At 33.4% G+C, this 17,041-nt stretch overlaps 1 protein-coding gene across 4 annotated transcripts in view; it reads right to left on the bottom strand.

The window, feature by feature from the left end:
* DMXL2 (Dmx like 2) overlaps nucleotides 1-17,041 on the bottom strand; it is a 130,573-nt gene that overhangs the window by 66,629 nt on the left and 46,903 nt on the right. For all 4 annotated transcript variants that reach the window (XM_081116941.1, XM_081116939.1, XM_081116940.1 and 1 more), the window contains exons 7-12: nucleotides 12,754-12,932; nucleotides 10,612-10,795; nucleotides 7,388-7,562; nucleotides 3,644-3,883; nucleotides 2,877-3,142; nucleotides 1,552-2,248 (exon numbers count right to left, since the gene is read on the bottom strand). In XM_081116941.1, the coding sequence (XP_080973067.1) occupies nucleotides 1,552-2,248; nucleotides 2,877-3,142; nucleotides 3,644-3,883; nucleotides 7,388-7,562; nucleotides 10,612-10,795; nucleotides 12,754-12,932 (1,741 nt within the window). The remainder of the gene's footprint in view (nucleotides 1-1,551; nucleotides 2,249-2,876; nucleotides 3,143-3,643; nucleotides 3,884-7,387; nucleotides 7,563-10,611; nucleotides 10,796-12,753; nucleotides 12,933-17,041) is intronic.

Consider the following 17,041-nt stretch of genomic DNA (forward strand, 5'->3'; position numbering starts at 1 on the left):
GCTATAGTTCCAGCTGGTCCTCACAGCCAATTGGCCTGGGAGTCTATTCTTCCCACTGATGCCAATAGCAACCAAGGCTCAACTACAACAGGATAGTGTACACAGCACACATAGGGGAACACCTAAAAGGCCCAGCTCAGGTGACTGGGGAGGCTGAGCCACTGGGCCCTACAGGACACCTACTACACAAAGCCACTCTACAAATTCCAGGAGACATAGCAGCTCTACCTAATATATAGAAACAAACACCTGGAAGCAGCCAAAATGTGGAGGCAAAGAAATATGTCACAAAGGAAAGAACAGGAGAAATCTCCAGAAAAAGATCTAAATAAAATGGAGCCAAGCAAGCTAATAGATACAGAGTTCAAAACAATGGTTATAAGGATGTTCAAGGATCTTAGTAAGTCTATTAAGGAAACAAGTGAGATCATCAATAACATAATAAAGAACCAGTCAGAAATGAAGGCTACACTAACTGAAAGGAAGAATAATTTACAGGGAACCAACAGTAGAGTAGAGGATGCTGAGAATCAAATCAGCAATTTGGAATATGAGGAAGCAAAAAACACCCAATCAGAAGAGCAAAAGGAAAAAAGAATCCAGAAATATGAAAATAGTATAAGGAGTCTCTGGGACAACTCCAAGTGGCTCAACATTTGCATTATGGGGGTTCCAGAAGGGGAAGAAGGAAAGCAAGAAATTGAAAACCTATTTGAAAAAATAATGACAGAAAACTTCTCCTACACAAAGCTACTCTACAAAGAAATAGACTTACAAGTCCAGGAAGCATAGAGAGTCCCAAACAAGGGAACCCAAAGAGGCCCACACCAAGACATCATAATTAAAATGCCAAAGGTTAAAGACAAAGAGAGAATCTTAAAAGCAGCAAGAAAAAAGCAGTTAGTTACTTACAAGGGAGCACCCATACGACTGTTAGCTGATTTCTCAACAGAAATTTTGTAGACCAGAAGGGAGTGGCAAGAAATATTCAAAGTGATGAAAAGCAAGAACCTACAACCAAGATTACTCTACCCAGCAAAGCTATTATTTAGAACTGAAGGTCAGATAAAGATCTTCACAGATAAGAAAAAGCTAAAGGAGTTCATCACCACCAGACGAGCACTACAAGAAAAGCTGAAGAGTCTTCTTTAAGAAGAAGCTAATGAACAAAAGAAACTGACAAACAAAATAGACCCAGAGACACGGAAGCATGCAACAGACTGTTGCATATCAGAGGGAAAAGGGAAGGGGGCTGAGAGGGTAGGAAGAGGTTATCCAAAGAAGTTATATGCATAACCCATGGACACAGACAATAACGGGGTGAAGGCCTGGGGAAGGGGGGGAGTGAGGTGGAAAGGGTCAATGGGGGGGAAAAATGGGACACCTGTAATACTTTCAACAATAAAGATAAATTAAAAAATTAAAAATAAAAAAAATTAACACATTTCATCTTAAATACATTCCTCTTAATAATAACAAATATAAAGCATTTTGTGAATAACAAATAACAGTTTAAAGCTTTTATTAAGTTCACAATTAAAATGAACTTACCAAGACAATAGCTGGGAATAAGAGTTGGAAGCCAAGCTACATTAGAGAAGGCTGAAGTATGTAAAGAGTTAATTCGAGCCAATTCTGATACTCCTCCAGTGTATGACAAAGGTCCTATTGGGTCTACACGCCACAGAATAAGTTCACTGTAGATTGCATTTGGGTCATGAAATGTACGCGTGGCTGCATTTCTAAGAGGTTGCTTCGAGGAATCTTTTATGTGTTTTACAGGATCCATTGATCTACTTAATTTATTGACTGAGTCCCATTGAGAATCTGATTCAGGAGTCAACAAAGCATTATGATGAGATGATGTCAATAACAGTGGTAAAACTGAATGGCATGCCAGGTCATTGAGGTGAAATCGATGACCACAGTATCTAAATTTGTGAGATACAGTTAGAACAGTGGTAAAGGCAGACTTATCAGCAAAAGTGACTGCCCACTGATTTAAAGAACCGTCTATGTGTTTAGAGACCATCATTACTGTGGGAGCTAGAATGTTCATATCTGTACTGTGTGATCTATGGTATAGCTGTGATCTGTGAGGGCTGCCTACGGCCATCATCTCTTGGTATAACAGAGTGGAGTGAGACTCTTTTGTAGCATTTATACAGGCATACATCATGATATTTTTACTAAGAGAGCTTGCATCACCAGAAGGAAATGCAACAGGAATCCGAGAAGAAAAAGAAACCTGAAAAACACAATTATATGATTCAGTGTAAGTAGTCTGCCTCCTCTCAAAAAGTCTTCCAAAGATACTTCTATTTTCAAAATGCCAAATCTCAGCTTCCTAGCAAAAAGTATCATTTTCAACTTTTTACAGTCTAATCTCTTTCCTGTATTTATGTAATATATCACTATTCATAGTGTAAGAGAAGACTGAAGGAAAAAAAGGTTCAAGTGCCTTGCCTGCACATATAAATGACCACAATCACAAATCTAAAGTTCAAAAAGATAACAGATAAAGCTAGCTAGGCTTAGTTAATAAACTCAGGGGTGGGGGGAGGGGGCTTATCCTGAACCAAATTTTTAGGGTAGTTTCTTAGCTTATTCAAAAGATTGCAAATGTATCAATATACTAATATTCAAATATTCAATATCATATTTCAAATCCAAATTCACTCTACAATGAATGAACCAGGTTTGTAAATTTTGTGGTCACCGATCACAAATTTGGTAGCAATGTAAGTATTCTCTTCTCACTTGCTTGTCAAAAACAAAATCTTTGAGTAATTATGAAAACCTGCTAAATCTGCATATTATCTGCTTCCTTTTATAAATATATAAAATGTACTAATTGCTTTGTCAATAAAATATACCTGGACTTGTCTAAATATTCCAGGATTATATTCATCCAAATACTTTATGTGCCACACTAGAAAGGTACCATCTACAGGGTGTATAGTAAAAAGCATGTCAGGATTCTTATTCCATTCAGTTAGCAGCATTTCAATCTTCCGATCAAGCAGGACGGTAGGCAGTGGCATTGGTGCACTAGGGCGTGAATAAGTTCGAGGACTTCCCTCTCCATCTTCATGTTCTGATGATCCTGTACCTGCCTCAGATTCTCTGTCCAGGGATAACTCTGAATCAGAAAATAATTTTATCAATACATACAAATTTATCAGTACATACTAATAATACTATGAAAATTCATTTACGTAATAGACCATAAATAAACAGCATACCATCTTTAGAAACTATAAACTCCTTTTCTAATTTATGGTCAAGAAGAAAAAAAAACCCACAAATAAGGAAACCAATCAGAATTGGTCTGAACTGAAAATTACTATATTTCTTACTTTGGATAAAATCAAAATTTAATTCATACTATCATTACCATTAGCAAAACCTATTCCCTAATAAAGAATATGGCTTCCGAAGTAATACATTACTCAAAGCAATAGGTTATAACAACCATATAGTTAAATGATAGATGGTTCATAGCGGATGGTAAGTATTTGTGGAATGAATGGAAAAGTCAAAAGGAAGGAGAGCAGGAAGGAAGAATAACAAACTAAAAGTGGCACCACAAAAACTTGTTACCTTGATAAAAAAAAAAACAACCTGAATATAGGATACTAACCATGGTCTAGTTTCATATGTAAACCCCTCTCTCTTTCCTCCTGTGAATGTTCCTCCTCTTCTCTATCCACATCATCACTTTCATGGTCTACCTGCTTTTCAGAAAGTTTTCGTAACTCCTGCATAAATATTTCAGTAGATGATGTAAAATGAAATTCCTTGTTGTTTAACCAGTGAACTACAAAGCCCCCATTTCCATCATCAACGTTAAATACAGTGCCAACCAAGGCATTTGGAATATCTGTGAAAACAAAAAGATAAGATTTCAATATGAAGTTTTAATGTCTTTAAAAATATTACAAGTGCTTATAAAGACCAATTCTATACTTACACAAAAAAAGTGCTAAACAGCAAGTCAACATAACTAGCAGGATTTGTAAAAACTTTAACTGAATTTAATAATAAATGTAATATTAGGAACTAATGGCATAGACTTATATGGAATTAAGTTACTAATTTAAAACCCAAATATACCAAATGCATGAACCTTTATTAAATCCTGGTTTAGGAACAGAGGAACAGAAAAGCAGCTATAAAAAACATTTTTGAGATACCTAGAGAAATCCAAATTGAGTATTTTAAATTGATATCTAGAGAAATTAAAACTGAATATTAGAGTTTATGGAATTATTTCTTATTTTCTTAAGTATAATAATGATATTGTGATTATATGAAAGAATTTCCTCTGAGGAAACACTCGCTAAAGTTTATAAGGGTGATATACCATGATATGTGTCACTTACTTTGAAAAGATTATGAAAAAATTTTACACACACATGTGGATACATAAGTGGGTCCCCACGCATGTGCACACACACAAACATATATGTGTGTATATACAAAGAGAACAAAGCAACTGTGGCAAAAGGATAGCAATTATTGAAACAAAGTGGAGGAACTGAGTGTTCACTATATTATTCTTTCAACTTTTCTGAATATTTGAAACTTTCCTAAAAATTTGGGAGAAAATAATGATGAGAAAGAACAGAGGAAGGCAGGCAAACTTCTAAGTATAGCAGGTTTTCTCCGTTTGAGGTAACTGAAATTCATGATATAGATTATTTTGTGTAACATAGTATAACTCAAAAAATTAATCTCTTGAATCCCAATGTATATTATAAATAATCTATTCAGCAGAAAGAAAACACTGTCTTCTGTAAAAAAGATAAAATTAAAAAAGTGAAAAATCTAAAGATCAAATGCCCAGAATATTCTAGAAGTGTTCTAATAATAAATATCAAAGTGTTACATAAAGCTCCAGGTTGTTCTTTCTAATTCCTAGATGGCAGTCCTGGTTTTCAGATTAAAATGAAACAAATCATATAAAAGAGGACTTGTAAATTAACCCTATAAACCAGTAGAGATCCCATATGTACCTATCTAGTATTCTTGCTAAAAATGTTTAACCTAAATCTTATCATAAACAAATATTCAGACTACAAGACATTCTAAAAGATAACTAACAGATAATTTTTTTGAGACTGAGAGACTATTTATGACAACTGAGACAGAGGGGCTTTTCTAGATTAGAGGAATTTAAAGAGAAACGACAATCAAGTGCATAAAAAAATCTATACTTTAATATAAATATATATTATATGATATTATTTTATCCATGTTCCTTACATATGGTTAGGGAGAAAACTCCTATTTTTATAGAAGACACATTTTGAAATATTTATGTAATGTAAAATATTTAGGGATGAAGGATAATGTTGGTGACTTTGCTTTCAAACGGCTCAGCCAAAAACCAGGGAGGAGGAGGCAAAGACATATATATGGGCAGAAAAGTATAAAAGCATACACGGTAAGATGTTAAATGGTGAATTTGGGTAAAAAGGATATGTGGGTACTCGTTGTATTATGCTTTCAGATGTACTGTGGGTTCAAAAATTTTCCTGAAAACAAAAAAATGGAGAAGAAGAGTCCTACAGTACAAAGTTATGCATACTGAGCAATCAATTTGGTCAACCTAATGTTGTATTTGCATACAGCATCAACAAATGCATAATGTTAAATATTTTTTTCAAAATGATGACCATATCCAATACTTAAGACTCAAATGATATGACAGGACATCTACCCACAGGGAACAATCCTATAATCCTATTCCATTTTATTAGAATAGTGTATACAGTTAAAAAGCCAAGCTTTCTAATATAGGGTGTCCCCCAAAAATGTATACATACCTTAACAGCTGATTAGTGTGTCCCCCAAAAATGTATATATATTTTAACAGCTGATAGCCCAATTTTGAAAATGAAATGTATTTTAATAAACACTGCCTTTATAATTATTCAAAGTGTGTGTATACATTTTGGGGGGGAACATCCTGTATGTGTTGAGTTGACTGCATACTATTACTAATTGCATTTTGTTTAAAGTTACAGCTTCATGACAGTAACTCAATGTTCTTTTAAAAAGGTTAAAAATTTATAAAAACTCAAACCACCATTTTGAAAACAAGTTAATATTATGAAGACAACCTTAAAATATAATTAAAATTTTAGATCAAAAAGGATAATATAAGCAAAATAACATTTAATCAGCTAGCACAGCACTGTCCAATAGAAATATAATGCAAAGCACGAATTCAAGGCACATAGGTAATACTGTAATTTTTATTTTAGTAGTCACATTATTAAAGGTAAAAAAAAAAAAAAAAAGACGTGAACTTAATTTTAATAATATATTTTATTTGACCAAATATATGTATATTATCATTTTAACATGTAAAAAATGTTAAATAAATTAATGAGAGATCTTACATACTTTTATTGTACCAAGTCTTAGAAACCCAGTGTGTATTTTACAGCCTATCTCAATTTGCACTAGCCACATTTCAAGTGCCCAAACAGCTACATGCGGCCAGTGCTGCCATTAGGAATAGCACATATCTAGTGCCATTGCTATAATGGGGGGAACCGTTCTAAAGATCATGTCTTTGGAATTGTATATACTGAATATCCTCTTTTTTACAAACAAACATTTAAAAATAAAATCCTCTGCACTGTGAAGCAATAGAATTCCACTGCAATAAAACATGACTACAATTATTGTATAACTATAGTTCTACCAGCAATGTAATAAAATGTATAGGCCTTTTCATGTTTTTCATGCAGAAAGAAAACAATGCCCTTAAAGAGCAGTTTTCAAATATGCTTTTGCCAACAACACTGGACCTGCCTCAAAATACTTCTCAACCCCATAGGACAAAGAGAGCAAAAAGAAAATATCACAGTTAGAAGAAAAAATATCTTTCCCTCAGTGTAGAACAAGAAAGTCTATTGAGAGTAGAAAATAAGATGTGTTGAGATATAATGAAAACTATGCAAAAATGTATTTAGATAAAGTTATAAAGAAGAGTTGAGAAGAAATAACAGGGAAAATATAAAAAGGGGGAAATCACAGGCTGCCACCACTTGTGTTCCCAAGTACAAATAAAGCACACTTTACTTAGAACCCTTGCTGTATTACAGACAAAGATGCTCAAAAATACTTATTCCCTGAGAATCACAGTCTATATTTAAGAAATGGTACCTTATATTATATTCCTAGTCCAATCAAGAAATATTTTAAAAGAAAACATGAAATATTAACATAAAGAACAGGTTACAAAAGTAGTCCCACTTTTCTATTTATTCACCTTATTTCAGGAAAGAAAAAGAAAGAGAGGAGAGGGGAGGGGGGAGGGGAGGGGAGGGGAGGGGGAGAGAGGGGACAGGGAGGGAGGAAGAGACTTTACCTGTGGCAGGATTGATGCTCGCTGCAATGTGAAAATGGCACAGTGCATTTGCATGATGGGAAATGTGTCTTTGAACTTCATGTGTTGTCATCTGATCAGGCATTAATTCAGTGTGAGTTACAAGAACAGAAGACCGCCTTTGTCCTTTTCTTAAATTTTTCAAATGATGTATTGTCTAAAATAGAAAAATAGTTGCTAAGTCCAACTTTGGAAAGTCTAATAAGTGCCAATTGAAGTACTTTTGATTATTAAGGATTTTATTATTTTCTTCTCTTGTAAAACCTGGTCATTTTAAAGGAAACTCTCTTAACTACAGAACAATTCCAAACATATTCTCCATAGTTCTTGCATACTTTACAGTTCAAGGAAGAAATAGCTGTTCAAAAATACTTAATATTATCTACAAAAACCCCTATTAAGATTAGGAGTGCAAAATCTGTTTTGTTTTGTTTTTCAGGATATCTCAGTACTGAGATGAAATTAATATTCATAAGAGAAAACAAAATTTCCAAGTCTTCCTACCAGGAAGAATATTTCTCCCCAAAATTCTCACTTAGAACGAAACAGTCGCCAAACAGTCTAATGTACGATCTCTATTACGCAGAAGAGGGTACAAAAATACCGACCAACAAGGGGAAACCTTGCCAGGGAAGACCTCATGATAGTGTTGACCAATGAGATTTGTTTAAATTGAGATATGTCGATACAATAAAATTCTCTAACACATGTGCTCATCTGAACTATTTTGACATGGGGCCCTATCACTCTCGGCATGATTTTTTCTCTATACCAGAACCCCACCTCACAGTGCTTCCTTATTCTGTCAACCCACCCCCCAATATCATGCTTTATAATATTTTCCCATTCTTTTCCTTTGTTCCTCACATTCAATCAAATAAAATGTAGCATCATCTCAATTCTTTCTCCATTAAAGTAACACATCTTGTCCTTTCTTTTAATCTCCACAGAGCTTCTCTCTTTTCATATAGAAAGCAGTACAGTACTATGCGTGTGTCCTCTGCCTCTGGTCTCCCTGCTATGTAGTTGCTTATTTCTTTGACAACAGGGTTAGGATGGATATTAGAGACTTCCTGCTCCAAACTGTTTACCAAATTATTTTCTCTCCATCTTTGACATTTATCATTAGCTTTAATAAAACTGGTATAGCTAGTGTAATACTGGCTGCTTATTTTCTCCTAAGAATGAAGCTAGGAGTTTCATAGGAAAGGATGTCAGAAAGCAAAATAGTTCATAATTAGTCAGATAATTAGGCTTTTACTATTAAAAACAATTTTAGCATTATTGATAACATTATTAAAGTATAGCAAAAACTTGTCAAACCACTAATTACATATGTTCACTTGTATTTTTGCTTTTATTTTTATATAGCAGTTAGTAGTTCAATTTAACAAACACTTAAAAAACAATATATTAGGCCTGGCCAGGTGTGGCTCAGCTGTTGAGCATCAACCTAGCATCCAAGAGATCGTGGTTTGATTCTGGATCAGAGCACATGCCCGGGTTGCAGGTTCGATCCCCAGTCGGGGGCCTGCAGGAGGCAGCCAATCAGTAATGACTCTCTCATCACTGATGTTTCTATCTCTCTCTCTCTTCTTCTCCCTTCCTCTCTCTGAAATCAATAAAAATATATTTAAAAAAAAAAAACAAAACACAATATATTAGGTACCAGGGAGGATACAAAGAAGTCTAAAACCCCTTAGTCTCTAAAAGTTCATGTAAAATTTAAAGATAAAATATATTACATAACTATAAATTATTGTAAACATGTAGTAAATTAAGCACTTTTCCCACTAAATGAAAATCAATATCAAAACAAAATAAAACTTTACATGTTCCGACTTCTGCTTTTAATTTCATTTATGCTTTAAATGTTGAGAAAAATATGTATAAGTAGCACCCAATCACAGCTAGTTTCAGAGCAAGCCTACTTTATATGCAACTTTTAAGGACAACTTCCTCAGCCGAACCTGAATAATATTTCAGCTTGCTCAAACAGAAAAGCCATTTTGTCTGTGCAACCACTAAACTGTTAATATAAATGTACAATTTATGTATAATTAGCAATGCAGAGAGATAACACATTAGGTTTAAAAGGCAAGTTATAAAACATTACTTTAAAATAGGATCTCAATTTTGTAAATAAAGAAAGATACACAGCCCTAGCTGGTTTGGATCAGTGGTTAGAGCGTCAGCCCATGGACTAAAGGGTCCTGGGTTCAATTCCGGCCAAGGGCACCTACCTCAGGTGCAGGCTCTATTCCCAACCCCAGTCGGGGCGCATGTGGGAGGCAACCAATCAATGTCTCTCTCCCACATCGATGTTGTTCTCCCCCGCCCCTCACTTCCACTCTCTCTGAAAAGCAATGGAAAAAATGTCTTCGGGGGAGGATAAAAAAAAAGAAAAGAAAAATACACATATACACATACCTGGAACAGTGGGATTATAAATTTCATATTATTCTTTTTCCTAATCTAATTTTAGAATAAGCATATATTCTTTGTGTAATAAAAAGTCACATGAAAAATTAAGAAAATTAGTAATCTAAGTTTACTAAAATAAATTTCTGGTAATTTCCAATAATGTGTTTTTCTCATTTTATTCCCTAAACATAACGGATACAACAGTTTATATTATATTATAAATAATCTAATTTCTTAGAAATCACATCTATTTCATATGTATTACATTTAAAAATTGGAAAACTTATTTCACTTTCAAAATATTAAACCATGGAAATTGTAAAGCAATTACATAAGTTCACTTATATCAATTATCTTGATATCTTTATTCTTAAGAATCAAAATAGTAATTTTTAATTAAAACAATAAAAGTAAAATTTAATCCTCATGAAACAAGCAAACTATTTTTAATTACAACTAATTTCAAGAAAAAGTAAAACTACATTTACATGTTTTACTAATAAAAGCTGCTTACTCCTATAGATTTTCACATTTGACACACAAAATGAAAGAATTAAAATTATATTATTTACCTAAACTACATATCTGAGATCATTACTATCTGTATTTGGCTTCTGAGTGGCATAAAATGAGTGACTTAACAAGCATAAAATAAGTGATATTTCTTTGCTATTAATTTTATCATTACACGTACCACGTGCATTATCTGCATCTCAGTTTATAAACTCCCACCAGACACACATATCTTCAAAATTCGTTTACCATCTTAAACTATATACTACCTCAAGAGCATGTTGTATTCTGTCTTTGTGTCTTCCAGCATGAGTGAGGTTGCCCGCAATGCTGGAAGTAGTGGTCTCACAAATCTGCTCACCCAAAAGACAGTCTTCTGGTAACAAGGTTTCTGCCCAGAGCCGGCAGACACCATCAAGGCATGAAGTTAACAACACATTACAGACAGAGCCTCTAATAACAAAGGGAAATAAACAAAGGTTACTCTGAGTATCAACACTACCAATTAATTAAAGGCTATTAATACTTGGTTCTTCACATATAGATGACATTAGTTCAAAACTAACAGTATGACCTATGTGTAGTTATTTTTCCAATAATGGAATGGATTTCCACTGACTATTTCACACTTTCATCAAACCCCATTCATTACCTGCTCATACCTGCAAGGTGGGAGGTTGGATATAGGGCTGCTGCAATCAGTTACCATAAAATATGAACAACCTATCTTCCCCTGACATTCACCTTAATTCATTAAAATCACACCTAAAACAGCTAAGCTAAATGACAGTTATAGTATGCTTCCAACTGCTTTAGAAATCACACTGTATGGAAAAAGAGTGGTCAATTAAAGAGCTTGAAATCATACACAGTATTGCTGTGAGCATCATAAAAATCAGGACATGGTCTTGACAAAAAGGAAACAGAAATTAATGCCAGATTATACACGTGCTGCTTTGAAAAGTAGGCTCTGGAGGAACATTAGTATCTTCTAAACAAAACAAAAAGCAAAAGAAAACCTAATCATTGCAAATTACAGAATGACCACAATAAAAGATCATTAAAAGTTATTAAACCATATGGCTTAGGGCAGCAGCTGCATCATTTTGCATCATCTTTCTTATAATCTAAATGATTACAAATAGGTAAACAAATGAGCATCTTCTCAATAAAACTATAAAGAGAACATAATTTCAAACTATAAATCAATTTCAATTAACTTAAAACAAGCAAATGTCACAGTATCAAGTAGCCAAAGCGACTTAACTCCTTGTCATGAGAAAACAAAAACAAAAATTCTCCCTTTTAAAAAATGCTTACACAGAATCTGAGTCAGTCAAAGGTAAAGTGTTTTGCAGACGTTTTCAACAGATGCCAATAACTTAAGAAAAAATGAACCTTTTATTTAGATTCCAAAAATGTATAAATTCCCTGTGTTATCATTTATTGAGCACCTCTGCAATGTGTGCTGTATTTCCCATTAGCTGTAAACAGTTCTCAGATATATTTAGCAGATGAAATAACCCTCTCTCACGAATAAATATAGGTTTCTAAGCACGCTTTCATAGAACTGTATATATAATACAGGAATCATTTGTTTGAACTGTTTTATACTTTATTTATTCTAAATACTTTCAAAATAAAAGATGCTATAACAATGAGGAAAAACTTATAAGAAATCCTTTAAGAAGTCTCTGTTGATAGCCCTAAGAAAAACCTGGCTACTTTATTCACTCACTGTAGGTGACATGCTTTCCCACCATGTGTATTTCTGACAGTTTATTTATGTTTTAGTTCCCCTCAATGTGTTCTTTCCTGTCACTTGAAAACATTTCCTTCCTAGAATCTTCAACTACTGCTGCTCACAATACCAGCTAACACTGCCTGAGTACATACCATGCACAAAGGCCTGTACTAAGCATTCACATGCACGAACACATTTTAGTCTCACAACAATTCCCTGAAGTAGGTACTGTTACTACCCTCATTCTACACAGAGAAAAATGAAGGCATAAAGAACTTCAAAAATTTAGTAGCCTTGATGGTTGGAGCATTGTCCCGTACACCAAAAGGGTGGCAGCTTTGATTCCTGGTTGGGGCGCATGCAGGAGGCAAACGATCAGTTTTTCTCTTTGTCTTTCTCTTTGTCTTTCTTTCTCTTCCTCTTTCTCTTTCTCTCTCTCTTTCTCTCTCTCTCTCTTCCTTTCTCTAAATATCAATTAAAATTAAATGAAAAAAAATTTAGCCAAAAGCTCATAAAGCTAGTAACAACAGCAGCAGGATCTGAATTCAGGAGTTGACACTAGAGCTAATGCTCTTAATTGCCACCATGTTAATGCAGTAAAAGGAACTTTGTTTTTATTATTTTTATAAACATGTAAGGATACAAACTGAAGTTATATTTATCTAACCTGGGCATATACTTGCTAGTTTTACGCCATGAAAAACCTGTCACAGTTCGAGGATGTGCCAAATAAACAAAGGAAAATTGGGTAGACGCCTGTTTCCTTTTCACTTCGTGATGATCCTGAGGTATAATTGAAGACTTCCATCCAGTCATAGGGTACCACACTTTCAAAAGACAGTCATCCTGCAAAAATATGTAGGTCAGCATAAAATTAATTTGTACATACACAATTCAATATTTAAGTGGTTTGAAGAAGCTTTAAAACTAATCTACATATACAGGGTGTCCCCCCAAAATGTATACATACTTAAACAGCTGGTAGCTGTTAAATGAAAATGAAATGTATTTTAATAAACACCGTCTTTATAATTACTCAAAGTGTGTGTATACATTTTGGGGGACACCCTGTATATATAAAACACTAATGTGTGATATATATTACAAAACTAATGTGTACTATATGTATATAGTACAAAGCCAAATCTAAAATATTTATTATTCTACAGAATACTATTCTTGAAAAATACATGGGCCATTTGCTCATTATCAATCTTCACTGCATAATGAAATTTTCAAATACAGGCCGATGCCAAATTCCACCATTTAAATATACATGGGTAATTGTAGAGGAAGATTCTGAAACCAGATGCTAGCCCCTTGGATAAGATAAAGAATAAGAAAGATGCCATGTTATCAGTCACTGTGATCATCCTTTCCTTTTTGAAGAGATCTGTAAGGGTGAAACCAACCCTGGTTAAATGTGAATTGATTCTTTCTAAGTCAGGAATCAGCAAACTTTTCCTGTAAAGGGGCAGACAGTAGGTTAGCCTTTGCGGACCACACAGCCTCTGACACAGATTCTTCTTGATTTCATCTTACAATCCTTTAAAAATGTAAACCCATCCTTAGTTCATGGCCACAGCGTTCTAATCTCTACTCTAAATGATGAGACGGCATTTAGGCAGTTGTCAGGAATCACCTCTATGCCCATATAAAATATTTACAGGGATAAAAATAGGCACTGACTTTATCATTTTACTTAGTTCTAACGATTTTGTTAGAGGCCTAATTATATCTCATTTAACAGGCACTATCTACTTGATAGTGCTTTACCATTGGTGGTAAAAAGTGCATTAAGGAAAATAATAAATGTTATCACTTATGCAAAAATATCAATCTCTAAGAAACAATGAAATTATGTATTCCTGAAAAGTGTGTATAGGTCCAAATATTTTTATCTGGGCTAGATAAACACTTCTGGTTTTTCCTTCTTGGTACTCATTCTCAATTTATACTACATAATTTATGATTCCAATAATGTTTCATTTATTTGAATATCTGAATTACAGAGCAAATCTTTTAAAGTCTTTACTCTGAGACAACCACTTAACAATGAATGTACTAGATGCTTTCCTCTAAATACCTTCTTTACCTTAGCATCATTTTCACCTAACCAAATTTACTGCACAGTCTATGGCAATGGTTTCAGACTATGTACCATAAAAACCCTAGAGGTACCACAGAGCCCCTCAGGAGTCATAAAGGATAGAGAGAGGGCCTCCACAAGTAGGCAGCATTTTAACCCCTTTTCCCATTCCCAGCAGCCTCCCCACTTTCACCTGTTACTACCTAAAGCTCAAAAACCACACAGAAGTCAAGTAGAAATCATTACTAGAATGATAGCTAAAAATTCCTAAATATTTTAAAGCTAAACAAAACACTTTTAAGTTACAAGGGGAATTTTAAAATATGCTGAACTGAAATAAACGTAAAGCAAAATATCAAAATTTGGGGCTTGCAGCTACATTAGAGCTTAGAAGGAAATGTATAGCTTTAAGTGCTTGTATCAAAAAAGAACAGTCTTAAATCAATGGTCTAAGTAAAAGAGCAAAGTAAACCCAGGGTAAGTAGATATAAGGAAGAATGAAAACCATTAAAATAAAATACAAAAATACAGAGAAAGCAACAAAATCAAAAGGTTTTTAAAAAAAAAAAAAATCAACAGAATTTATAGTCTTCTATCTAGAGTGGTCAAAAATATTTAGAAAGAAAACACAAATTACTATCATCAAGAATGAAAGAGGGGACATGACTACAGATCCTACAAACATGAAAAGAATGATGAGGAAATATTTTGAACAATTTTATCCCAATAAATTAAACAATTTAAGTTAAATGGACATATTCCTTGAAAAACAATTTTGAAAACTGACAAAAGAAGAAATACAAAACCTGAATAGCTCTACATCTACTATAAAGATGCTGACTTCAGAATATGAGATCTCATAAAAACAAACAGAACAAAACTAAAACTACAACTAAAACCCTAGGCCCAAATGGTTTCATTGATGCATTTTACCAAACATTTACCTATCTACACAAATTGTTTCAGAAAATTGAAGAAAGGGCCTCATTATATAAGACCAGTACAAAACCAGACAAAGACCTAAGAAAACTATAAATGAATATTTTTCATGAACATAAATTTGAACATCTTTAATAAATTATTAGCAAACCTAATCCAGTAATATATTTTTTAAAAATCATGACCAAGTGGAGTTTATTCTAGCAAAGCAAAGGTTTAACATTTGAAAAATAATCAGTGTAATTCACCATATTAACAAAATAAAAAAGAAAACCTGTACAATTATCTCAAAACAGTTGACCCTTCAACAACATGGGGGTTAAAGGTACCAACACCCACCCCCCCAGTCAAAAATCCGTTTATAACTTCTGACTCCCCCAAAACTTCAGTTGTTCCTCAGTATCCGTGGAATATTGGTTCCAGGCCCACATGTGGATTCACAAATATACCGTTGAAAATATACTGTTTTTAATCTGCGGTTCGTTGAACCTGTGGATATGAAACCTGGGGATAAAAAGGACCATCTATATATTTATTGATAAAACTCTGCATATAAGTAGAGTTCCACACAGTTCCAACCCATGTTGTTCAAGAATCAACTGTATATGTAGCAAAAGCATGTGACAAAAGTAAACACTAATTCATGGGAGGAAAAAAAGTTCTCAGTAAACTAGGAACAGAAAGGAACATTCTCAATTTGTTCAAGTACATCTACAATAAACCTACAACTTACATAAAATTGTGAAAAACTGAATGCTTTTCCCATAAAACTGGGAGCAATGTATGCTCCCGTTAATTCTATTCAATGTTGTATTAAAGGTCCTAGAACTTGAAATAAATTGGGTAAGGGAAAAAAAGTTAAAGGCATATAGATTAGAAAGGATGAAGTGAAATTGTTTTTATTTGTAAAATCCTAAGAAATCTAAAAAAAAACAAAACACTAAAACTGATAAGCAAAGCCATAAGACTAAAAACCCAAATTCAAATATAAATACTATTTCTCTATAGCAGCAATAATTGGAAATATAACTTGTTTAAATTTTACATTAGGAAGATAAAGACTTCTACAGTGAAAACTAAAGAACATTACTCAGAGAAAGATGATCCAAATAAATATGGATCCGAAGACCAAATGTTACTGATGTCAATTCTTCCCAAACTAATCTAAAAAGATTCAATGTAAACATAATAAAAAAATCATAGTAGGCTTTCTCATAGAAACTGACAAGCTTATTCTAAAATTTGTATGTAAATCAAAGGACCAATACTACCAATGGCACTTCGGAAAAAAAAGAACCAAGTTATAGGACTTACATTATCCAATTTCAAAACTTACTATAAAGCTACAGTAGTCAAGACAGTGTATTATTAGCATTAGGATAGATATACAGATCAATGGAACAAAACAGAAAGGCCATTACAGATCCACACACGTATAAAAAAATTGGTTTTCAAGAAAGTTGAAGGTAATTCAATGGAGAATGTCACTTTTTCAAAAAATGCCACTGTAGTATCTTGATCTCTGTTTGGAAAAAAATTAAGTTCAAATCAAATACAAAAAACTACATCAAAATATAAAACTCAAAACTATAAAGCTTCTAAAAGAAAGCACAGTATATCATCTCTGTGACACTGAGGTATACAAAGATTTCTTAGATCTAGGACACAAAAAGCACAAACCAATATAAAAAATTAATAAGCTGGAACCCTTCAAAATTAAAAACTTCTGCATGACAAACACACTGTTAAAAATAAATAAAAAGGCAAGTCACAGACTGAAAAAAAACATCTGCAATGCATTGCTCTTTCAATTATACAAAAATATGCAAAAAACTCTTACAATCCAATAATAATGAGGGAACTAACCCAATTTTTTAACTGGCAAAAGATAAACACTTTACAAAAGAGATTATACAAATAGCCAATA

Source organism: Miniopterus schreibersii (genome assembly GCF_964146895.1).
Source record: "Miniopterus schreibersii genome assembly, chromosome: 1".
Lineage (NCBI taxonomy): Eukaryota > Metazoa > Chordata > Mammalia > Chiroptera > Miniopteridae > Miniopterus > Miniopterus schreibersii.